Source organism: Aotus nancymaae, unplaced genomic scaffold (assembly GCF_030222135.1).
Source record: "Aotus nancymaae isolate 86718 unplaced genomic scaffold, 86718_ANA_hifiasm-v0.15.2.pri h1tg000058l, whole genome shotgun sequence".
NCBI classification, from domain to species: Eukaryota; Metazoa; Chordata; class Mammalia; order Primates; family Aotidae; genus Aotus; species Aotus nancymaae.
In genome coordinates, this window is record NW_026988472.1 from 48874284 (window position 1) to 48900970 (window position 26687).

General features: G+C 46.3%; 1 protein-coding gene across 1 annotated transcript in view; it reads right to left on the reverse strand.

Annotated features, from left to right (window-relative positions):
* Positions 1-26687, reverse strand: part of SHROOM2 (shroom family member 2) — a 166903-nt gene that overhangs the window by 61129 nt on the left and 79087 nt on the right. The window contains exons 2-3 of the mRNA XM_021671559.2: positions 20893-21044; positions 2517-2648 (exon numbers count right to left, since the gene is read on the reverse strand). Of these exons, the coding sequence (XP_021527234.2) occupies positions 2517-2648; positions 20893-21044 (284 nt within the window). The remainder of the gene's footprint in view (positions 1-2516; positions 2649-20892; positions 21045-26687) is intronic.

The following is a 26687-nucleotide window of genomic DNA, read 5'->3' on the forward strand; positions in this document are numbered from 1 at the left end:
CAAATTCCTGATCTCAAGTGATCTGCCCGCCCCTCAGCCTCCCAAAGTGCTGGGATTACAGACATGAGCCACCGCACCCGGCCAAAATGGTTTTGTTTGTTTTATGGTGGGGGGAAGAAATCAAAGGTATACAATTTCTCCTATTTCACCCGTGAAAATGGTATGAAATTCAAATTTTAGTTCATATGTGAAGCTTTACTGGAATCCGACTGTGCCCATGTGTGTACATATTGTTTGTGGCTGCTCTTGTGCTATAATGGCATAGTTGAGTAACTGCAACAGAGATGTGTGGCCCACAAAGCCAAAAACATTTACTAGCTGGCCTGTTACAGACCAGGTTTGGTGGCTCACACCTGAAATCGTAGTGCTTTGAGAGGCTGAGGCAGGAGTTTCACTTGAGGCCAGAGGATGACTCAAGGCCAGGAGTTTGAGACCGGCCTTACTTAGCAACATAGTGAGACTCCCCCATCTCTATAAAAACTTTTTAAAAAATTGGCTGGATGTGGTGGTGCATGCCTGTAGTTCCAGCTACTTGGGAGGCTAAAGCGGGAAGATGGCTTGAGCCTGGGAGGTTGAGGCTGCAGTGAGCTGTGACAGCACCACAGCACTCCAGCCTGGGCAACAGAGTGAGACCTTATCTCAATAATAATAATACCACCACACGCTGCTATGTTCAGCTTTCAGCTAACTGGTTACACCCTGGAGAGTTACTGGACCTAATGTCAAAAAACACAGGCTCCTAAGCAGGATGACATCTAAGAGGATGAAATTAATGGTGAGTTGAGACATTGATTCCTCTGTAAGGTAATAATTGTGTGACCGAGAGCTCTCAATGGTGAAACTATCCAGAATGTGAAATGCTTTCTTTAAAGCTCAACAAAGCTGAGATGTTCACCCTTCAAGAGGAAAAAGCTGTGGCTCCACTAGGTTGGGGGAGAGCAAGGATGAGAGAACCGTGGGACCAGGACAGAACATTGGAGAATGTTCTGTCGTCATCAAGGGAGGGAGACGACCGTTCGGGTTTCCTACCATCTTCTATGAGAACAGACCACGTATCCTCAAACCTGGGGCATGCTCCTGATTACCCACCAATACTCCAAAGGGGATTTTTCTGTGAGATCCCAAACCCAAGCAGATCTAGAGAACACTGAGCACTGTTTCCACACAGATGAGGGCAGTGCCCATGCTGCTTTCATCAAGAGACTGCCGAATGGGCTTAATGGAGATGTCCTTGCCTTCAGTCACTTCAGGAATAAAATAAAAGCCCACTGTTCACTTACGTGTTACTACTCAGTTGAGAATCCGTGTTTGTTTGTTTTTCCCTCAAAAACACACTGGGCTCTAAATGTCATCATCTTTTGTCACTTTAGGGGTAATGTTATATTTCAGATGTCCTTCCTTCACATCATATAAATCTTTACCTTGCAATTTTACAGACCAGTATTTTTTTTCTTTTTTTTTAAGAGATGAGGTCTTGCTCTGTTTTCCAGGCTAGAGTGCAGTGGTGCAATCATAGCTTACTGCAGCCTTGAACTCCTGGGCTCAAGTGATCCTACCCCCTCAGTCTCCTGAGTAGCTGGGACTACAGGTGTGCACACAATGCCCAACTAATTCTTTCTTATTTTTAATAGATAAGGGGTCTTGCTGTGTTGTCCTGGGTGGTCTTGAACTCAAGCAATCTTTCCACCTTAGCCTCCTAAAGTGTTGGGATGATAGGCATGAACCACTGTGCCCAGTCAAGACCAGTATTTATTAACAGCCAAAAACGGAGTGGTTACATTAACTCCAAACACACACACATGCCTGCACGCACACACACACACACAAACATGCTCACTCATACACACTCACATACAGATACACATGCGCACATATAGGCACACACAAACACATATAGACACATGAACACATACACATACAAGGACACACACACAAACATTTAGAAATACACATACACACTCACACCCTCCCACACACACCCACAAACACACACACACAGATACCGAAACCAGACTATCTGCTGTTACTGTCATCCTTTTAACAGGAGACTAGCAAGGATACCGCCCCTAACCCCAAGAGGGTCGAGGGGAGAGGCTGCCAAAGCTTAACAGAACCTCTTGGGAGCCCTGCCGCCCCATATATATCTCCTGCCTTCCAGTCCACACGTAAAACCCTGGAAAGGAGAAGGATGCTGTGGACGCCACCCCACCAGCTCAGAACCCTACTGCCTGGCATCCCACCTGGCCAATCCCAAAGGAGCTTGGCTGAAACCCAAGTCCTATGCGCCCCTTCTCACTCATGCCCTGTCTTGCCATTTCATTTTGTGTCACACGCTTGCCTGTTCAGTGAAAAATTCAGAGCACTCCAACTGTGATTACGTGTCAGTGGTCCAATCTCATCAGAAACATCAAAATCATTCTGCAGTCAGGAAGTGTGCTCTCCTGACAGGTTGGAAGGTCTGGGAGCCTGCAGAAGGCTGAACAAACCTGGCATCCTGGACAGGACTGGGTACCTACCTTGCGTGGTGTCGGCTGGACCAGGAAGGGCAGCCGCTGGCGGAGGGGAATGGGGAGGCCGCTAGCTCACGGTGGCTGTCAGAGAACTTGGTGGCATGCCAGGAGTGAGGCCTCCAGCCGAGCTCGCTCCTCCTGGAAAAGAACACAGCGGGGCAGGGGTCAGGGACTGCACACAGCGCGCGCCCTCGTGCCAAACAGTGCAGGCGACTTGGGACCGCACACAGGGCATGCGCTCATGCCAAACAGTGCAGGGGGCTTGGGGACCGCACACAGCGCGCGTGCTCTCATGCCAAACAGTGCAGGGGGCTTGGGAACCGAACACAGCGCACGTGCTCTCGTGCCAAACAGCGCAGGGGGCTTGGGGACCGCACACAGCGCGTGTGCTCTCGTGCCGAACAGTGCAGGGGGCTTGGGGACCCCACACAGCACGCGTGCTCTCATGCCGAACAGTGCAGGGGGCTTGGGGACCCCACACAGCACGCGTGCTCTCGTGCTGAACAGTGCAGGGGGCTTGGGAACCGAACACAGCGCGTGTGCTCTCGTGCCAAACAGCGCAGGGGGCTTGGGGACCGCACACAGCGCGTGTGCTCTCGTGCCGAACAGTGCAGGGGTCTTGGGGACCGCACACAGGGCACATGCTCGTGCCAAACAGTGCAGGGGTCTTGGGGACCGCACATAGCACATGTGCTCTCGTGCTGAACAGTGCAGGGGGCTTGGGAACCACACATAGGGCACACGCTCGTGTCAAACAGTGCAGGGGGCTCAGGGACCACACACAGCGCACGTGCTCTCATGCCAAACAGTGCAGGGGGCTTGGGGACCCCACACAGCACGCATGCTCTCGTGCCGAACAGTGCAGGGGGCTTGGGGACCCCACACAGCGCGCGTGCTCTCGTGCCAAACAGCGCAGGGGGCTTGGGGACCGCACACAGCGTGCGTGCTCTCGTGCCAAACAGTGCAGGGGGCTTGGGAACCACACACAGTGCGTGTGCTCTCGTGCCGAACAGTGCAGGGGTCTTGGGGACCGCACACAGGGCACATGCTCGTGCCAAACAGTGCAGGGGTCTTGGGGACTGCACACAGCACGTGTGCTCTCGTGCCGAACAGTGCAGGGGGCTTGAGAACCACACATAGGGCACACGCTCGTGTCAAACAGTGCAGGGGGCTCGGGGACCGCACACAGCGCGTGTGCGCTCATGCCAAACAGTGCAGGGGGCTCAGAGAATGCACACAGTGCGCACGCTTGTGCCAAACAGTGCAGAGATGGGCACTGGTCATAGCAACTCAGGCAGGCACACGGCACCATGTTCAGGGGCTGCCCACTGAATCTGCACCCACACCTTCTTTTTAGACTTTTGTTCACCATCCATTTGCCCTAACGCAGAATGGGAATCACAGGCTCCACATGTGCAGCAGCCCTTATCTTTATTTTTGTTTTATTTTTGAGACAGAGTCTCACTGTCACCCAGACTGGAGTGCAATGGCATGATCTTGGCTCACTGCAACCTCCGCCTCCTGGGTTCAAGTGATTCTCCTGCCTCAGCCTCCCAAGTAGCTAGGATTACAGGCGCTCATCATCATGCCCAGCTGGTTTTTTTTTGTGTGCATTTTTAGCAGAGACTAGGTTTTACCATGTTGGCCAGGCTGGTCTCAAACTCCTGACCTCAAGTGATCTAGTCACCTTGGCCTCCCAAAGTGCTGGGATTACAGGCGTGAGCCACCACGACCAGCCAGTCCTTATCTCTAAAATGTGTTCCTCCATAAATATGGACAACTGTTATTTGTCAATTTAAAATCTTACAAATGTAAAAATCAATAAAGAGCATTTATTCTAAATAAATAGCAAATTTTGCCCTCTCCGTTGCCCAGTATGAACACAAACAGAATCTCCTATCTTTTGCTGGAGAAAAGGCATATGGGTCCACCAGGCAGCTGGCTCACACAGAGTTCAGACAGCTTATCTCTATTTACCTAGGTAACAAAGTAAAGACAGCCACCTTCTGGTTAACTAAGACTAATAGCCGCATCTTCCCCTGAGCCTGTGAGTCAACCAAAGATCCCCCCAGGGAGTCATGACGACCCACACCAAAAGGCTAGAGTCCCTTCAGCCAGGGCTCCTGAACGTGGAGGAGCTTTCCTGGGCTCCCCCGCCACAGTCCCCACCATCCCATGTGTGGCTTCTTAGTGTCTTGGCCACGCCTGCCCAGGTGTGATGAGGTGTGTTTGGTTAGAAATCCCGACGGACAGAACACTGCCGGGCCTGAGATCCTCCCAAGCTCACTTATCCAGCTTCAGGATGGGAAGCCAGCTTTACTTTTCTCTAATTTGGGATAGAACTGACTGCTGATAGCCCAATCAAGAATGGAGAAAGAGCTCAAGTGGGCTTCTTGAAGTGCTTTGTGGAGATCAGACTTTTTCCCAGCAGGCAAAAACATTAAAGAATATTATGCAATAAAGAACATCTTACAAAATAAAACTGAAAAGCATTTATAACACAAACCTTTTGAGGACTCAGATCATTTGAATGAGGAAACGTATATAGGTGGCGAAATGTGGAACATGCCGACTTTATGACAGTTTCCCAGGAACCAAAGACAAAGCATAAAAGACAAATTCAGCACCCCATGGAAGTAAAGCAATTGTAAAACCCAGACTGTACCTCATGGAATTTCTCAAAATCCTCGTAAGGAAGGTTCTGGCCACGTGAATTTCATTTTCAGCTGGCTTTCTCTGTGCTATGACATCCACAACTTCTTTCATCTTCCTTTATAGTTAATTACTGAAGAAAATAAACTAGACTGACTGAAACTGGAGGAAAGGGGAGAAAAAGAGAAGGCTAGGAAAAGAAAACGTCTGACACTCAGGACGACGCTAGTTCAACCCTGCTACGGGAATAACTGGGCTACTAGCTGAGTTAGAGGGACGGCAGCTCTCCATGGGTACAATAAAAGTTCTCCCAGATAAACTATCATTAGCTCAAGCACATATAAGAATATTAGCAACAGATTTTGTTCTCACAAAGTATGCATGCAAATGGCTGGGTGCTGTGGCTCACACCTGTAATCCTAGTGCTTTGAGAGACTGGCGTGGGAGGATTGCTTTCAGCCAGGAGTTTGAGATCAGCCTGAAAAGCATAGCAAGACCCCAACTCTGCACAAAATTAAAAATCCAGCCAGACGTGATGGTGTGCGCCTGTGGTTGTAGCTACTAGGGAGGCTGAGGCGGGAGGATGACTTGAGCCCAGGAGGTTGAGGTTATAGTGAGCTGTTTTCGTGCTACTGCACTCCAGCCTGGGTGACAGAGCAAGACCCTGTCGCCTAAAAAATTTATACGTGTGATAGATTATGAGGAATCCAGTGACCTTGTGACGCCATGACACGAGGAAGCCCAAGTGAGCCACACGGAAAGGCCGTATGGACAGCGACAGCAGACAGCCCCTGCTGTCGCCCAACCTCCTGGCCCACACACCAGACACAGGAGAGAAGGAAGTCACTTGCACGTATGGCCCCTGCAGAGGCGATGTGGAAAAAGACTGAGGAACCCAGCTGGCGGCCAGAACTAAGCCCCAAAGCTTTTGGGCATCTGCTGCTGCTCAAGCCAGCCCCGCAGAGGCCCCTGTCATGGGGGAAGGGAGAGAGTGAGTCCCTGCTGTGCCCTGCCTCTATTCCTGGCTTTGGCCCTGGACAGATGCACATCAATCCCGGGTAGAGCCACTGACGAGTCATGAGGGAAGAAGGTCACTTATCCTTATTAATAAATGGTTAATTGATTTAAAGTGACAACATCCAAAGGTCAGTTCCTTAGTCATTCTGGCCACACTGTGAGTGCTCACTGGCCACGTGTGGGTAGTGACTACTGCATGGGCAGCACAAATATGGACCAACTGCAGGCCTGCAGCTGGAGCACAGCCTTAGAGATGTAGTCACCCCATCTCATCTGCATGGCAGGAACGCTGCTACCCGCCTACGACTGCCTGATGCCCGTGACCCTAGCACAGTGACTGTTTACACCGCCTCTCTGCCCAACCCTTCCATAACGTGCAGATAACTACCTTTTGGAGATTTTCTAGAGCATATTTTTAATATTGAAATAACCAGCCCTAACACATAGCATGCTTCTGAGTACCTCCATATAGGCCACTTGCTTTGTGCTCATACAATTTTACAGCTAGAAATTCTATTTGACACCATTAATTTTGGGGCAACTTTTCATGCAGCAAAGATGATCAAAATGGAGAATAATCATCTTAAATCTGCTTTTAAAAATAAAATAGTTTTTAATTTTAATTTTTTGTAGAGATGGGGTCTTGCTATGTTGCCCAGGCTGGTTTCAAACTCCTGGCCTCAAGCAACTCTCCTGTCTCAGCCTCCGAAAGCACTGAGATTACAGGTGCCACCATGCTCAGTCTTAAATCTGCTTCTGAAAATCTGCTTCAGGAAGTACCTTCCTCCCCATGTACACCCAGCTTCAGTTTGCAGAACTGTTTCAAAGAAAATGAATCATTCCCATGCACTGATTCCTTAAATCCAAGTATGAAGAGAAATTAGCCCTTTAGCTTGGTCAGTTACATCAGAGGAGACAGTGGCTTGGTGGTAACATTAACCTATGCTAGCAGTTAGCCAAAAAACCCAAAACACATTTCAACCTTCCACAGGCCTTAGGCTAAAATAAGAATACGGGGTTGTGAATGAATAAGGCAGTGATCACAGAAGCCCTCTAGCAGCTGAGAGGGCTAAACAGTCCCATTCCTGGACCAAAATGTCATTCTGTTTAAATCTGAATATGTTTTAAAATAAAATTGTAATAATAATATCATTTCAGATTGACTCTTTTACCTTAGAAGTTTATTCTATAATGACGATATTCAGCTTATAGCTAATATGGACTTTAACAGCGGGCCATTTAGTCAAAACGTTTACTGTTCCATGGATGGCAGATGGACAAACAAAATGTGGTCTATCCATACAATGGAATATTACTTGGCAATAAAAAGGAAATTCTGACACGTGCTACAATATGGAAGACCCTTGGGAACCGTATGCTATGTGACATTAGCCAGTTACAAAAGGACAAATACTGTATGTTTCAACTCATATGAGATACCTGATTCATCAAAATCACGAATGCAGAAAGTAGAATGGGGGGGGGAGGGGAGAATAAGAAGTTGCTGTTTAATGCGCATAGAGTCTCTGTTTTGCAAGATGAAATAAGTTTCTGGAGATTGGCTGCATGACATGAATACACTTAACACTATTGAACATTACAAAGGTTAGGATGGTAAATTTTACGTGTATTTTTACCATAATTAACAACAACAAAAAAACCCCAAAGTGTATATTGTGCACCTCCGATAGCTATGGGACATATCAGATGTGTCCATCGGCAGGGACAAAGAGACACAGGGTTGAGGTCAAAATACAGGACAGGGAAAGAGGAAGACAGGAGAGTCGGAACTGGGGCATCACAGCCAGGGAGGCTGATGGCATGGAAGAGGGCTTCCCATGGACAGGAACGCATGTGCAGAAGGCAGCTTGGGTGGGAGCTGTCGCAGGCAGGCAGGGAACCTGGCATGGAAGTGAGACTTCCACGCCTTCATAAAATGCATCTTACCTGGTTTACATCTTTGAAAACTGTCTGAAGAGAATGAGCAATGCTCTATGAGGCAATGAAAAAATGGAAACAAACCCAGAAGCTCCTTTCTAAAAAGATAATACATAGACATATATGTTGATTTCAAGATGACATAGTCAGCAGTTCTTATGCAAATTATGGCTGTTGTTTTTTTTGGTGGGGGAGACAGGATCTCCCCTCTGCCACCGAGGCTGGAGTACAGTGGCACGATCATGGCTCACTGCAGCCTTGACCTCCTGGGCTCAAATGATCCTCCTGCCTCAGCCTCTCATGTAGCTGGGACCACAGACATGCACCACCACACCTAGCTAACTTTTTGTATAACGAGAGATGGGAGTCTCAATATATTGCCCAGGCTGGTCTCACACTCCTAGACTCAAGCAATCTGCCTGCCTTAGCCTTTCAAAGTGCCAGGATTACAGGCATGAGACCCTGCACCTGGCATAGGGAAATTTTTTTAAATAAGCAAATGAAGACACACAGTGAAAAGACTTATACTCTTTCTGTTTTAACTGAAGATGCCTTGGTTACTGTGGACAGTGAAAATTTACTAAAATATAGATGCTTTTTGTCCCAAGTCCTCTGAATTTCCTGGTGCATAATAAATATACTTGGGGACTAAGCCAGGGTCAGACTGGTTTCTGTTGGCACCTATGAAACAGCTGGATTGGCGTTGATAAGGAGAAGCAAGGGACCTTCAGCCCCTGCACTCAGGTCGCTCAATCACAGACCCATGGAGTTGGGGACAGAGTGCTCTGGCGCCACCTAGAGCCTGCCTACACTCACAGTCCCTCTGGCTCAGTTTCAAGGGCTCCCAGAAGGACTTCCGTAGACTGAAGACTGTGGTGTTTCCTCCTGCAAAAGCCACACACTCTTTCAAGGCTGTAAACTACCTTGTCCCTAGAACTGTGGGTCTCACGTGCAGGAAAGACACGTTTCTGTGCATTCCCTTTCATCCTGCAGACTTGACAAGTGCCTTTCTTTAACCAGTCGGCCTGGTTTTATGACCATTCTCCCAAGCCATTATATTTTAAAATCAATAAAGTTATATGTAGGTGTTATATTATATTTATTTAACTTAAAAAAATTTTAAAGAGATGGGGTCTCATTATGTCATCCAGGCTGGTCTTGAACTCCTAGGCTCAAGCAATCCTTCCACCTCGGCCTCCCAAAATGCTGGGATTACAGGCATAAGCCATCACACCTGGCCCATGCCATTATCATTCTTCCAAAACATAATCTTTAATCAATGCACACGATTCCTTTCATATAACAAAACACCGTGATATTGACAATACTGAGTTTTCTGTACTCCACATGGAACTATTCATTCTAATGGTGGATTCCCCTGAAATCCCTTCCCACAGATTGTACACCAAAGTTAATTGAAACTTACTTCAATTTTCTAGAGTAATTTGATATGCTAGGTAGTGTTTTGGGTTTTTTTTTTTTTTAAGCACAGTGTATAGATCACAAATATAAAAAATGCTAGGATGTCACTGAATATTAAGAACAAGAGATGTATGTTTGAGCCCAGGAGTTCAAGGCTGCAGTGAGCTGACTGCACCACTCCACTTCTGCCTGGATGACAGAGCCAGACTCCATCTCTAAAAAAAGAACGAACAACAGATTAGATATCAAATATCCTGTTTTATTTTTAAATGGAATTATTACAAGAACTGCTTCAATGAAATCTTTATTATTCACAAAGAGCAGAATTTCTTCCCTTCCCTCAAACTAAAAAAAAAAAAAAAAAAAAAAAAAAATCACGAATGTTGGGTTATTTTCCTAACCTTTTAGAAGAAAGCAAAGAAGCACCGCCTCCCAAGACAAATAGTTTGTGTTCCGTGCCCCCAGCTAATTAAGTGCACAGTAAGAGTGCTGGCTGGAGGCCAAGGCAGGGGTTGGGAGGGGAGGCGCCTTGGCTGCTGGGATCCTAAGGTCTGAAACACAGGCCCAGTTGGTCTCCCTGCCTGGAAATTGCGATGGGGGATGGGGGGATTGCATAGGTGGGGGCCTTTTGGCCTACACTGGGAGCTGAGGAAGGTTTTGTGGGAAAACAAATAAATAATGGTTTCTAGGAGCTTCTTGGAGATAAGGAAGGGGAGGGTTTGAAAGAAGAGTCCGCAGTTGGAAAGGCCTTGCAGATACAGAGCCAGGATGGGAAGTACTGAAAACACTCTGGCGGCCTCAGTGACTGCGACAAGCTTCCCGATGTCAGCCCCCAGGGTCTGGGGAGAGAGGAATTTACCTGGCAATTGCTCACACTCTTCTAATCCTTTAAACAAAAACCACCTCCCTGTAAACATCAAATAAACCCTGGCTCTGATTCCGCTTCCTTCCTTTTCCTGCCAGTCCTCTGGAAGGCTTCTTTCTCTCCCAGTCTACACCTCCTGCCAGATCAGTCTCCCTGCATGTAACACAGCTCTGGCCAGCTCTTCCCCTCACTCCAGAACGATCAGCTGCTACCAGGTTCCCCAGAAGGAAGTCCATGCTCCCGGGTTCTCTGTGGTCTAGTCCACGGGTTCTCAGAGCATGTTCCCTGGGCCAGCAGCATCTGTAGCATCTGGGGTCTTGGGAGATAAAGAAAATTCTCAGGTCCCCAAGACCTAGGAAGTGTGGGCTGCAGTGGGCCAGGAGTGTCTGCACCACCTGAGCAGCTCTGTGTGAGCCAAGCTGTGTTTCCACTTCCCTTTCCCAAGCCTCCCTTTCGCTTGCCTCCCGTCTGCTAGTCTCACTAGGACTTCCATCTGTGGTTTCCAGCTTTGGAACACCTGGTACGGCTAGCAGACGTTTATATCTGCCTCTCAAACCTGGCTCAGCTGCAAAGGATGGCTCCACTGGCCTGTCCTTGACAAAAATTTTCCTGGATCGGCTTCCACCCTTCCTTCCTCTTTGAGTCCGCACTTGTGAGAGCTCCTCAGCCCACTCAGCTGCAAGCTCCCGGAAGGCGGGAACTAAAGGAATGATTGTAACCACATGGTGGGAGTGCTTCTCACATACATCACATGAATGTACACAAATACGCCAGAGCACTCTAGAAATGGTTAACTCCGCGTGTATTTTCTACAAGAAAGTGTCGGCCCCCAAGGGCACTGTGGGACGATTTATACACAGAGTGCCTCTTCCCGGGCACTGGTGCGGGCAATGCCTGCGTGAATGGTGACATCATGCTGATAAAGTCTATGGTCCTAGGAGATAAGAGGCAAGTAGTTCCTGCTTTTATACATGAAGAGAACTGAGGCAAGATAAAAATTCCCAAATGACCTAAGTAGCTGAAACTGAGACATCAGAGCCGCATTGTAAGCAAATGCCAGGGCCCAGCAGCAGCGTTCACGTGGATGAAAGCCCCAGCGTTGCTCTCTGCCCAGCCAGCCTGCCCACCTCACCCCTAGCAAGAGCCTGCCCTGCCTCTGGCCTCAGCCTCTGGTGTTCAGTCTGGGTCCTATAGCAGAAAAGATCGCCGAGGAATGCCACAGAATCCACAGGCAGAACCGAGCGCCACAGAACAGAGGAGTGGAGCAGATGCGAATGATTGGTTTTCCCCATTAACTTCTGTAACCTTCATTTCTATAAACCCATTACTGATGGAAAGAAAAGGAAATAAAAGATGTCTCTCCCAGTATCCGAACCACTAATGTTCAACCATATATATCCCCCAAGTGTCCAATCACTTCACTAAAACATCAACATTCAGCTTGGTGTTTTCAAAAGGGTACCCACACAATTTTCTGGCTGGATTGTAAACCACAATTGGTTTCAACACAATGAATTTGTTGGCAAAGAAACTCAGCACATTCAAGTGTGCAGCCATTAACATGACTAATTTTATATAGCCCTGAGGATGAATGCCGCGCATATAAGAATGAAGACACAAAAAGTCCCACTTGTTGAGTCAACATATCAGTATACACATGGCAAAAGCCATACCAAAAAAAAGCAACAAGAGATTGCAGACTGTGGTCCTCTAAATGCTATGTATAAAGCGTTCTAGTCACATAAATAGATGCAAAGTGAAGGGAAAGAGATTTCAAGAAACAATCTCCCCTAGCCCTTTCTGGAATTCTGCCCACTAGAAGATCTCGGCAAACAATACCCCCACCCAGCCCTTTCTGGAGTTCTGCTCATTACATAAAGCCCATAACAATTTACCGCATTTTTACTCAATTTGTCCTCAAATTCCCTTCCCAGAGCCCATGGTTACTCAAGGTACTAGGAGAGTTAAGAAGATATTCTTCGTAGAAAAACAAAAAACAAGGCCTAGAGAAGAGGTACAAGGTTTAGGGAAAGTAAACAACAGAAGGGACTTTAGAGTCGCAGTGCAGCAAAGAAACATGAGCCCGGACCATGAAAAGAGACGAAACTCAGCGGCAAAATCGGCGGGGGGAAAAGTCCACGAATTCCTCTGAATGTGAATTTACAGGCACTACCACCACAGGTTAGCTGAATGTGGCGGTAGTGAAATGCTATTACAACTAAATAACATTCCTCCAAAGGAAGCCTGTGCTTTTACTCCGAACTTTTTCCAGATCATACATTCAGAGAACTATTAGATACCCCCGCACCTGTGGTTACTATGGTAAGCCAGATGTCCACTCACGTGCGGTCATCAACATATGCCAAATGGCCGATAAAAATCTTCCCTTATTTGATCACTTATCTTCTCACCGAGAGGAGAAGGCATCCTTTGCTTTGCAAGAGCATTGAGCCAGAGAACTTTCCTCTGGGTCTTTACATTTAATAAACTACCAGGTCATAGTTGGCAAATCAAAGCAGTGAAATCGATGAAGAAAGATCTGATTCCTTCCTCTTTTTTTGTCATTTACTATAGCTGCAGGGCAATGAGTTTGCTTTCCTTATTATTAAAGGCAAGCACACACTATCAGCAAGAGTCGATGGCACAACCACCCTTTGTGGTTCAGAGAGCTGTAGCCACCTGCCCTGTCGACGACGCTGGCTACCTTACCAAAGCATGGTCTGGACGCCGGAACTCCCCGAGTGATTTCATCAGCCCATTTCATAGCCCTATCAATGCGGTCATGACTACCACCCAACAAACCCTTCTGAGCACTCTCCTTCAACATGCCATTTCATTCCATTCCAAAGGCCTTTGGACTCTAACCGTCACAAACAGGCTTTCTTCAGCAATAAAACCAACTTATCAGGCAACTATTCTAAACGGTTTTTATGAGGACTTGGTTTTAAAAGTACCTTGAGATAGCCAAGACATAGAAACACGTCCTGCAGCTGGGGACAGGATGGGTGTGAGTGTGTCTGGGTGAGAAAGAGGCATGGGATGAAGTTGTTTTCATTATTGAGCATTTTCTTTGTGTGAATAAATTAGCAAGTCATATTAAAACAAACAAACAAAAAACAAAACAGGCTTTCTTTACAGATAAACTAAGTTCCTCACTTTGTAGAAAGGGCCAAGGCTGTGTCAGGTACTTCATTTCTTCTCCCCAAAACTCTCCCACCTGGGAACCAAGGGGTCTTAGTGGTAACCACGCTTGAGGTGACAGTTCTAAGAAGAGGCGACATTTACTCCACCTTTATCAGCTGTCGGGCAGCCATCGCTCATGGCTCTGCCAATATCACCTCTCTCTGCCCCTTGGCAACACACTGAAAGTGTGTCTGTCTCCATCTGGACTAACTGGCCAGTGCAGAGCAGAGCGTGCCACAGCATGCCAGTGCCACCACAGCCAAGGACACGATGGACAGAGGGGGACATGCTCAGTGTGTTCCATGTGGGACAGACAGTCTCTCGGAGCTTCTCAACCTGCAAAGGCCTCATCTACCTGTCCCTTAGGGGTGACTACAAGGGTAAGTGGCACACTGGACAGAAACCACATGCAGGCCCCCTGCCCTGCCAAGCCCATTAAGAGGTCAGCATGCGAGCCCAGGGGCCCTCGGTGTCTGCTGGGCTGCTGCCTCTCACAGGACACCGCTTCCCAGACAACAGCTGCCAAGACCTGTCCCCAGATCCCTGTGCCCTCAAGTCTCAAGAGAGGACATTCCAGGGTCTGCTCTCAAAATCTCACCAGAACACTCTTCTTTCCAACCCAATAGCAAACTAGGAATTCAACCAGTGTAGATGAACCTTTTCTCCTAAGCTCAGGCTTTCGATTTGGTGGATCTCATTAGAAATGCTCCATTTTTAAAAATAAAACTCTACTCCATTTACAGAACCCATAAAAAAAATAAAAGTCATTTAAACTTCATTGATAATGCTAATACTAACTTCTCGATTCCTCGAACCTCAAAATAAACTTAACCTGTACAGTGTGGATCCCACTGCGCAGCATTCACAGGTCCTCCAGAGACCCCGAACAAACACAAAAATAAGCTAAACATTCTCTGTAAGTCTTACCATATTAGAAACCACCACTATTTGCAAACATTGATTCATCTGATTAAATTACCTAAACCACACACTAAGGCAAAACCCCAGTAGAAGTAACTTTCCCCAAAATAAAACAATTCTGATCAATGTAGTTTTTCCTCCTGATTTTACTTAATAAAAACAGTAAGTTGGTTGGGTGCGGTGGCTCACGCCTGTAATCCCAGCACTTTGGCAGGTCGAGTGGGGCAGATCTCTTGAGGCCAGGAGTTCAAGACCAGCCTGGGCAACACGTTGAAACCCCGTCCCTACTAAAAATACAAAAATTAGCTAGGCGTGGTGGCACACGCCTGTAGTCCCAGCTGCTGGGGAGGCTGAGGCACAAGAATCGCTTGAACCTGGGAGGTGGAGGTTGCAATGAGCTGAGATCTTGCCACTGCACTCCAGCCTGGGCAACAGAAGGAGACTCTGTCTAAAAACAAAAAGAAAAAAGAAAATCAAATAAAAAGTAAAACCAAAAAGCTTGGCATGGTGGCATGCACCTGTAGTCCCAGCTACTCAGTAGGCTGAGGCAGGAGGATCGCTTGAGCCCAGGAGTTTGAGGCTGTCTGTCAGTAGCCACCGCACTCCAGCCTGGGCAACAGAGCGAGATCTCATCCTTCCTTCTTCCCATCCTCTCTCCCTTCCTTCCTTCCTTCACTCATAATAAAATAAATAAATGAAATAAAAACAATAATGGAAAATAGCCCAAATAAGTCAGGGTCTCCTTGTTTTAACAATAAAATAAACACAGTAGCAAACAGCCAGAAGCCCCCAAATGCTCACAGAATAGAAATACCCACTCCTGAATCACAGACAAAGACATCAGACAGACTCGAAGGCATGGGTTTCACCTGACGTCCTCCAGTGTCCCCACTAAGGAGCATGCCCTCCGTCTGACCACACACCATTTCTGCCTCCAGAGTAGCTCTGGAGGGGGTGGGGTGCTACAGGTGGGTAGGTGGGGGTGTAAACCTGCTGACGTCTTGGATGGCCCCTTACTGCTGCCACACTGTTTCGAGTAGCAGCTCCCGGAACATCTGTGCTAATCAACCTTGGGGCCGCAGGGCCACCTGCTCCAGGACAGCTCCAAGGAACCAGCAGCAGAGGGGGGCACAGCACAATCTGGGCTTGCAGCAGCAGTCAGGGCATCTCAGCAACGCCCACGAGGGCACGCATGGTGTAAGAAACTTGCTCCTGGCAAACATCAGTGCTGCCCCTCGACGTGCAGCCTCTTCTCTTCAAATGCAGGACCACGCCACATGGTCTCACAAACCCTTACAGCCTGCTGCAAAAAACCCTCCCCTCTGCTGCTAAGCTGCTCCTGAATGCAAGCTTAGTGGACGTAATTAGATTCACAAGAGGGTTTAGGGCTGCCAGCAAAGAGGCAGGAAATGACATGAATCAACCCTATCCACGATTAGGCCCCCACAAAACAACTCGCAACACATGACTGGTTCAAGAGAAACTGCCCACAGCAGGGTCAATGACAAGGTGGCAGGCAGACTTCTCTGTAAAGAAAACTAATATTATAATGCATATTTAGGGGGAAAGCCAAAAAGGGTAATTGCAAAGCTTTAGAAAATAATTTATAATGTGATATTTAAAAGAAATTTTTCCTAGGGTGTTTGAAATTATAGATGCTTTTTAGAAGCTGAACTTACAGCAATTTGCCTGTGAAGTGAGAAAAATGGATGACTCTGTCCCCAGCACTGTTAATGCAGATTTCAGAGACAGCACCGAGTGGCTAGGACAAGCCCAGCTACGCTAGGAGCTGCCGTCCCCTCCCCCGTCCTTCCCCACCCTCCCAACCCAGCTCCCTCTCCTCCGGCACAGCTCAAGGACATCAGGCAGACTTCCCTTCTGCACTAACTCAGCCGGGCTAAGTTAATGGGGAAAATGCCAAAGGGCCACCCAGCTTCCAGCCTTCACCTTCCCAAGCACATGTGCTTAAGCCAGCAAGAGGTAGACCCACTGCTACCACCCAGCGAAAGAGCCTGTGGCTCTCTGTGAAAATCCCAGAGCCCGGATCCATTCAAGACCTGCCCAGGACTCTTCAGGGGTGGGCCTGGGCACCTAGGAAAACAGTGCAGAGGAAAAAAACTGGATACACACACACATGCACACGCACACACGCACGCACACACACGCACACACGCGCGCGCATAATAACAGGCCACACATCTACCCTGAACTTTCCTGCAAGGAGTACTTTTCCAGCCAAGTAGAGACAGAACAACCAGCCGCCTGGAAGAAAGGGAAAAGGAAGACTGCCAGCCTCGGCCTCTCCTCCCAACCTAACCGACAGATCTGACTCCTGGGCAGCACCCCTCCCCTGACACCTCGGGCCGTGGATGCCACCTGGGCCTCACAAGGAAGAACATCTGTGCCCTTGGTAGGGCTGACTGTTACACGTTCTTTGTCTCCAACTCCCCCCGCCCTGGGTGACAGGAAGCGCTGACGCTCATTTGTCTGCGGAGATAGTGATCCACCTGTCTCCTCCCGCATCGCTTTCCCAGCACCAGCTTCTCAACCACCACGGGTCCACATTGCCCATGCCTGTGAAACAAGATGCCACCGCTTTGTGAAAGTGGCCCATCGCAATCCTATCCTGGCCGCCTGGTCCCCTGGTCCCCACACATACAAAGATAAAACGAGCCTACAAAATAAGACGTGTAGCAGCTATCACTACCGGGAGGGGAGCTTATCCATGAACCACTATTCAAATGATGTTTAAAAAAACCATGGAGAGTCCAGGTGCAATGGCCTGTAATCCCGGCACTTTGGGAGGACTGCTTGAGCCCAAGAGTTTGAGGCTGCAGTGAGCTATGATTGCATCACTGTACTCCAGCCTGGGCAAAAGAGCAAGAACCTGTCTCTCACAAACAACCATGGATACCGCACTTTACACAGAGATGTATGTACCTCTTTCCCTCACCACTTTTTTGCAGATGGGGGCAGACGACTGCAACAAGTCGAACAAAGCTTGGGCAAGCTACTTTACCATTTGATCATGCTTTAAGCAGAGCAATATAGAATATGAATATGTTGGTGTCTCAATCTATGAACTACCTGCAGAGTTCTTTTCATGAACTAGCCACTTGTAAGGGTACACACTCCATCCTGGAGCATAAAATGCTGGAAAATGCTACCTAATCCACAGAGACAGAAGGCAGATTAGTGGTTGCCTAGGAATGGGGAAAGAGGAGAGCGGGGAGATTTAAATAGAGATTTATATTTAGTTAGAGAAGAATATGTGTTCTGGCTTTAAGAAAACAATTTTGAAAGCACCTATTGGCGCTTTTGTAATAAGGAAAACCACATAAAGGTAGCTGGATTTTTAGAAGTTCCATGCACACAGTTGGTCACAGAAGTCTGTGTTGACTGCTGTGTGAGAGCAGAGGAAAAACAGCTCGTGGGTTTTTTCCTAACACAGTTATTGAAAGTGTTTGGAAATAAAAGTCTGTAAATAAACTCCTCTGCTTTATATCTCATTACACATGTTACTTAAATAAAATTCTAAACCACATTATCACTTTGTCCACACCTCTCATTTAAAGGAAAGTGGGTCTGCAGAACACAAAATGGTGATTCTCCACAGTGGCTCCCGGAGATCCTTCAGGGCAAAAGTTTAATTCTCTTCCCGAGTCTTTTAAGTACCTACTCAGTGAAACCAGCCAGCAGATGCCCTGAGGCCTTCTCTCTCTCCACCCACCAACCAGTTCTCCTGGGGCATGGCTTTCCTTTGAACAGATTTTAACTTTTTAAAATTTATTCATTTTTTTTGAGACAGAGTTTTGATCTTGTTACCCAAGCTAGAGTGCAATGGTGCCATCTCAGCTCACTACAACCTCCGCCTCCCGGGTTCAAGTGATTCTCCTGCCTCAGCCTCCTGAGTAGCTGGGATTACAGGCACATGCCACCACGCCCAGCTACTTTTTGTATTTTTAGTAGAGACGGGGTTTCATCATGTTGGTCAGGCTGGTCTCAAACTCCTGACCTCGTGATCCGCCCACCCTGGCCTCCCAAAGTGCTGGGATTACAGGCGTGAGCCACTGCACCGAGCCCAGTTTTGTATTTTTAGTAGTGACGAGGTTTTTCCATGTTGGTCAGCCTGGTCTCAAACTCCCGACCTCGGGTGATGGTGATTCACCCACCTTGGCCTCCCAAAGTGCTGAGATTACAGGCATGAGCCACCGTGCCCAGCCCCTCCTTTGAACAGATTTTAGACTATCTTTATCACTAAATATGTACTTCTAGTTCAAAAAAAGAATCACATCTACCATGCTTCTAAACATGTGGAACAATACCTGACTTCACTCTCATAACTTTGGAAATGCAAATGTAAATAATGAAACCATATTTAACCTGTCACTTTCACAGATAATACAAACAAACAAACTACAAATATCCTATGCTAGAGATGATGTGATAGGGGTCTGAGAAACTTGCAAATGTCTCTGAACATTCACAATGCCACACCTTCTGACTCAAGAACTCCCATGCTAGGGGTTTTTATGCACAGCTATGCCCTGGTGGTACAAAGTTGGCCAGCTGTGCTGACTAAGCTGGTGTCTCCACCGAAGAAGAGACACACAGTAGGACAACAAGCACAGCCCAGTGTTTTGGGGACTCTGGCAGCCCAGAATGAGATAGTACAGGAGACAGAAGAAAAGGAAGTCGCAGTCACCCTCGGCAGCAGGGTGATGACCCCCAGTGCCAGTTTCTAACTCCTCATCTTACCTCTGCAGAACAAGCTTCTCTCTCCACCACCAGCATTCCACTAAGTTAACTGAACAGACTGCTGCTATAGGAGGGTTAACAGGGTGATCACAAAGGAATCATAGCAGAATGTCATGGTGCCTCTCGTGGCCCACCCTCCCCAATGGCTCAGAAACCACATTTATGAGATTTGACTTTCTGATCTACAAGGAGTTGTTAAAAGCTTACTACTCAGGAATAGCACATACCACTTACAAACGACTTTGCTAAATTCATGTGGCAAAAAATGTTTTTCTTCCTCCTTTCTTCTTCTTCATTTTGTTTTTTGGAGACAGAGTCTCACTCTGTCACCCAGGCTGGAATACAGTGGCACAATCACAGCTCACTGTAGCCTTGACCTCCCAGGCTCAAAGAATCCTCCTATATCAGCCTCTCGAGTAATTGGGACCACAGGGATTCATCATCATGCCCAGCTAATTAAAAAAAAAAAAAACTTTTTTTTTTTTTTTTTTTTTAAGAGATGGGGTCTCACTATGTTGCCCAGGCTGGTCTCCATCAAACTCCTGGGCTTGGGTGATCCTCTGGCCTCGGCCTCCCAAAGTGCTGGGATTACAGGTGTGAGCCGCCACGTCTGGCTTTTCCTCATTTTGAACCTTTTCTGGATAGTTCTGGCACCTCCACCCCCCCCTCCTTCAAAAAAGGCCTTTAGGAAGATGTCTTGGACGGTCCGAGTGCAGTGGTGTTTACAAATAATTAGTCACAACCAGTTACAGATGTCTTTGTTCCTTCTCCACCCCCCTACTTCACTTGGCCAGCCTTGAAAAAAAATTGTTTTCCAAAAAAAGGAAGATATCTTCACGTCTGTACTAAAAATGGAAATAAATGTCAGTCCATTATTTAATTAAAATTTACAGCCAGCCTTCAAAAGAACATGCTAATTTTGCCAAAAAGGATGTGTAGGCATTTTCCTGTGAATAAGCCAACTATAAAACCAAGGTGGGGAGTTATTTTTCTTTGAAAACGACGTATCACTCAACATTCTTGTGGTATCCCAGGAGTACTGTTTTAGTTACTGTATCATGTCAAGTTCACTTTCTAACCTCTTAAAACCATCCAAGCTACAGCAAAAAAAAAACCAAAAAACAAAAAACATCCAAGCTCCAACTGACATGTAACATACAGGAATAGACAGCCAGCTCCCTCCAGACCCTCAGCACAGCCCTCTAAACCGTTGGCGGCTGGCCTCTTCGTGACAGTCACTCTCTTTCTAGCATGTAAACAGAAAACGCAGCAGGCTGCCACCTTGTGTACAAGACAGGCAACAACATATCACTTCACTGAGAGCATAAGCAGTTTTCTGCCTGCCAAGAGAATCATCTACATATTGCCAAAGGAAAGATAGGCGGATTCAAATCCACTTAATACATTAAAATTTATAAAATCAGTCATAATAAAATAAGGAACCATTTGGACTACTGATGCTGGGCCCATGCTTGGCCAAGACATATAACTCTAGTGCACATATGCAGGACTTGAGTCCCAATCGCGATCTCTGCTGTGATGTGGGTGGGACAACTGGCTTCCCACTTCGATGTTGCACTCACTCCTGTGTGTCGTGGTAAATGTGGGAGGAAGCTCAATTCTTACCTTTTAACGACCAGCTTCAGGGTCTTATGGGACCCCTTCACCAGGCAAATCGCTTCCTGTCTAAACCCTGAGAGACCAACGTCATTGATGCTGACGATCTCGTCTCCAGCCAGTAACTTGTCGACCGCCGCGGCTTTACTGCCCTCTTCAATCTGTAAGAGAGAAGCATGTTCCATGAGCCTTCCATGAGCAGCAATTACAGAGGCAGAGCAGGTCCTCGGAACGCAGTGGACATACCTCATGCTCAGTGGGAACGGGGCTCAGGGGACTGACCTTATTACCACTCAGGGGATCAGGGATGCACTACACCCCTTTCCCTGGACACGACTCCTGTTTATCCAGGGAATGGGAAAGCAGGGGACCTGAAGATACTGATTCATTTTCTAGATTTCCTTAAACCAGACAATAATTTTGGACCATTTTAATTTATTAATTTCTCATGCATTAATCCTGGAACTAGTTAGACTGTTTTTGTAATAGCTTTATGGAAATATAATTCAAATACCATATATTCACTCATAGAAAGCATGGCTTTTAGTATCTTCAGAGTTGTACAACCATCACCACCATCAATGTTAGGGCATTTCCCTGAACCCCGAAAGAAACCTGTGCTCCTTACTACTCAGTTTCCAATCCCTCCAGCCTCTGGCAACCACAAATGTACTTTCTGTGTCCATGAATTTGCCTGTCCTAGACAGTTCACATAAATGGAGTCATACAATGTGTGGCCTCTTGGGTCTGGCTTCTCTCACTTAGCACGATGCTTTCAAAGTTCATCCACGTTGTAGCATGCAGCAGTACTTCATTTCTTTTTATGGCTGAATAACATTCACTCGTATGGACAGACCACATTCTGTTTATTCACCAGTGTCTACTTTTGGCTATTGTGAATGACGCTGTTATGAACATGGGGGTACAGTTTTTGTGTGGACCTATGTTTTCACTTCTTTAGAATACAGGCCTAGAAGTGGAATTGCTGGGCCCATGATAACTACATTTAACAACCTGAGGACCTGCCAGGCTGTTTTCTACAGTAGCTGCACCGTTTTACACTCCCACCATCAGTGTATGAAGGTCCCAATTTCTCTACATCCTTGCTAACACGTATCTGTATTTTGTCATAGCCCTAATCAGATTATTATACCATGCTGTGTATGTTAAGATATTCACTACTCAGAAATAAACACAGTATGCTGTCAGGGTGCATTGACTGACTTACTAACAGCTTGAATCCCATCCATTCTATAGCTTTTTTTTTTCTCGAGATAGAGTCTCACTCTGTCATCCAGGCTGGAGTGCAGTGGTGCGATCTGGGCTCACTGCAACCTCTGCCTCCCGGTTCAACCAATTCTCCTGCCTTAGCCTCTTGAGTAGCTGGGATTACAGGTGCACGCCACCACGCCTGGCTAATTTTTGTATTTTTAGTAGAGATGGGGGTTTCACCACGTTGGCCAGGCTGGTCTCGAGCTCCTGACCTTGTGATCCGCCTGCCTCAGCCTCCCAGAGTGCTGGGATTGCAGGCATGAGCCACGCCACCCGACCTACATTCTGTAATTTTTATTAACCTAGATTTTCCTATACAGTAAAATGGAACTCAATAGCAATTCATTCCAGTTAATCTGCCCATTTTCTGGCAAACTGTGGCCACTGAGCCAATCCAGTCAGCTGCTTTCTCTCCCCTTCCCACTCCCCAAAGTTTTAGTGGAATATAGCCACACCCAATGGCTTACGTATTGCTACAGGGCAGAACTGAGTCCCTTGGCCCACAAAGCCAAAAATATTTACTACTGGGCTTGTTCCAAAAATGGTTTGCCAACCCTGTTTTACACCAAAAAGCTTTATAAACTGCAAGGAAAACCAGTGAGAAAAAATTACTGGTTACAAGCACATCAGCATACAGCTTTCGAGTTCACTGCTGCCCAGCTGCATGCCTGGGCTAACCTGAGAATAACTTCCAAAGGTGAGCCTGAAGCTAATGCCATCCGTTCCTGTGGCAGATGAAAAGCTAGGTGTTTTGGACTCAAGCTTACTTCTTGGGGTGGGTGGCCAGGAGAAGCTAGGTGCTAAGTAACTTACAATGCCTCAATTCTGAAGCTGCATATTTTCCTGAAATCTCCACCTGGATCTGAGGACAACTGAACTCTTGTGAATAAAGCAATTATTCACTGCTAGTCAATACCATAAACAAAATTTTAAAACCACTCCTAACAAAAATATGCAACAATTTTTTCAGTCAACAACTGGTTTCAAAAGTTCTAGACGATTTTATCCCGATGTCTTTATAGACTGTAAATAAGCTTCCACCCGCTGAGACTGTACACACAGCCAAGGGATAGCAAAATGCAGGTGCTACCTGGTGGAGACTGGGTTTCGACATTCCCCAAGAGGGAGGCCAAGGGGCCAGCCAAGAGGCTGGGGATCTGGAGCAACCCTCACCCCAGGTTTCTGCACAGAGGAAAGAGGATGCATCAGAGATGAAGGGCCCTATCTGTTTCTCTAGGTCACTGCTAAGTGCTGGGGCTGGAATGACCGACGCACATCTGTATTTCAATGCTAGAAAGCCTAAGTGTTGATGTGGCTGACTTTGCTCATTTCTATTTCCCCCTGAACCAAATAAGGGTATCCAGGCAGGGTGGGAAAGACAGTAAACATGAGGTGTGGATAAGGAGGTAAGTTACAGACATCTGGGGTCCGGGGATTCCAAGGAAACTCTTGGCATCCTGGAGCTGGTCTTCTGTTTTGGAGACTTCGGGTCTTTAGTGGCTTTTCTTGCCTGCCAGGAATTCCGCCTTGTTGAAAGATCACAGAAGTTATTTCTATCCATGTGTTATCCACGGATCCAGACCCTAAGAATTCTGGTCTCTTTTTCCTCATTTCCTTGTATTCACAGTGGATAACACAGCTTACCTGCCATGCGGATGCTATTAATTACGGTCACGAATATAATGCAAAGCAAGTCAAATATCAAAAACTCAACTCAAAGCTTTAGAAATAACAAATCGGTTCCTCACAATTTTTAGCTGAAACTGTCTACAACTGACCTCATCCAGAATAAACAATAACCTCTTTCTTCCGAGAGAGACCCTCATGACAATGTAAACATACAATTTACCACAAAGAGGTAAAAAGATTGGCATTGTGATAGTAGATATTTCTCCCTTAAACTGCATTTCATGTTACAATGTTGGGAAACTTGCTCCAGAGTAAAGTGGCAAAAGAAAATAATTAATATATGTTTACAGACGTTTAGCTCATTTAAGAGACTTCACCACTAATCTCTACGAATATAGATGATTTTTCCCAATTTTAATTCTACTGCCAAAGGAAACATAGTATAAAACTCAGAATTTAATTTATACCTTTAATGGGTTAGAAAAAAAGCATAGAAAATTACTAAGGGGAAGAATCCAACATTTTAGATAGTAAAGTAAAACATAAAAATATTAACCAAAGTAAGAGAATTATGAGAATAACAATATCAGTCACATGCCAATGAAGTACCTGCTTAGAAAGCTAATTTAGCCTCTATTTTGAAGTGTCCAAAAATGCACTGTTTTTTTGGAGACAGGGTCCCGTTCTGTCACCCAAGCTGGACCTTAACGGCGTGATCACAGCTCACCACAGCCTGCACCTCCCGGTCTCAAGCAATTCTCCCATCTCGGCCTCTCAAATAGCTGGTAGTACAGCACGCACCACCGCATCCAGCTAATTTTTATTTTTTTTGTAGCGATGGAACCCTATGTTGCCCAAGCTGGTCTCGAACTCCTGGGCTCAAGCCATCCACTTGCCTTGGCTTCCCAAAGTGCCAGGTTTACAAACATAAGCAAAAATGCACATTTACGAAGTATAATTCTATCATCATAAATTTCTAAGGATATCAATGCATCTACCATGTACTCACAAAAATTTAAAAACCTTGATACTTTATTCATAATAAATTTGCTTGCATTAAAAAACCATGACAAAAAAACACAACAAATTTCAAAGGACAGAATCTTATTTTGTTTTTGCCTTTAAACAATTATGAATTCTAGGTGAAAACAACCCAAATGTCCATCAACAAATGAATGGATAAAATATGATATATATGTACACATATAATGGGAATATTATTCAGCCTTAAAAAAGGAGAGAAATTCTGACACAGGCCAACAACATGGATGAAGCTCGAGGACATTATACTTAAGTGAAATAAACCAGTCACAAATGGAGAAACACTGTACAATTGAATTGAGGTACCTGAGTCATCAAAATCATAGACACAGGAGTGGAAGGGTGATTACCAGGGGCTGGGAAGAGGAGGGAATGGGAAGTTAGTGTTTAATGGGCAGAGAGATTCAGCTGGGGAAGGTGGCAAATTCTGAAAATGGACAGTGGGGATGGCTGGACAACAACGTAAATGTACTTAACACATCACTGAATGGTCCACTTTAAAATAATTAAGAAGGTAAATGCATGTTATGTATATTTTACCACAATAAAAAGTAATATGTTCCCCAATATCTAAAAACAAGGGGCCGGGTGCTGTGGCTCACACCTGTAATCCCAGCACTTTGGGAGGCCAAGGCAAGTGGATCACCTGAGGTCAGGAGTTCAAGACCAGCGTGGCCAACATGGTGAAACCCTATCTCTACTAAGAATACAAAAAAAAAAGTTAGCTGGGCATGGTGGCACATGCCTGTAATCCCAGCTACTCGAGAGACTGAGGCATGAGAATTGCTTGCTCCTGAGAGGTGGAGGTTGCAGTGAGCTGACATCGTGCCACTGCACTCCAGCCTGGGCGATGGAGTGAGACTCTGTCTCAAAAAATTTTTTAAAATTTTAAAAATTAAAATAAAAAAATAAAATCAAGGAAACTATTTTGACCCAGTGTAAGAGAGATATATGGTGAGCTTTAAAATTGTGTCTAGGGCTGAGAGCAGTGGCTCATGCCTGCAATCCCACCACTTTGTGAGGCCAAGGTGGAAGAATCACTTGAGTCCAGAAGTTCGAGACTAGCCTCGGTAATACAGCAAAAGAAATCCTATCTCTACAAAAAAAAAAAAAAAAAGTAAAAAATTAGCCAGATATGGTGGCACTCAGCTACTCAGGAGGCTAAGGCAGGAGGATCACTTGAACCCAGAAGGCTGAGGTTGCAGTGAGCCATTATCATGCTACTCCACCCCAGCCTGGGTGACAGAGCGAGACCCTGTCTCAAAAAAATAAAAATAAAAATAAATGAAATTGTGTCCTTCTCTCCACAATGATATGCTTGAATTTGAGTATCAGAGGAAACTCTTTAGGCAAAACCATGATGAATAACGGCTTGCAGGGTATTGGGACAGCTTTTTTTTTTTTTCTTTTTTTTCTTTTTCTTTTCTTTTTTTTTTTTTTTTGAGACGGAGTTTCGCTCATTACTCAGGCTGGAGTGCAATGGCGCGATCTCGGCTCACCGCAACCTCCGCCTCCTGGGTTCAGGCGATTCTCCTGCCTCAGCCTCCTGAGTAGCTGGGATTACAGGCATGCGCCACCGTGCCCAGCTAATTTTTTGTATTTTTAGTAGAGATGGGGTTTCATCATGTTGACCAGGATGGTCTCGATGTCTTGACCTCGTGATCCACCCGCCTCTGCCTCCCAAAGTGCTGGGATTACAGGCTTGAGCCACCGCGCCCGGTCGTGGGACAGCTTTTACAGGGTGACACAGTTCTGTGTCTGACTCAGTGGTGACTGGGTGGGGTTCTCTCAGAAACACTGTCACTTGCTCTCCAACTTCTCTACAAGGGATAACATGACGTTGTTTCTTCTCATCTGCAGAT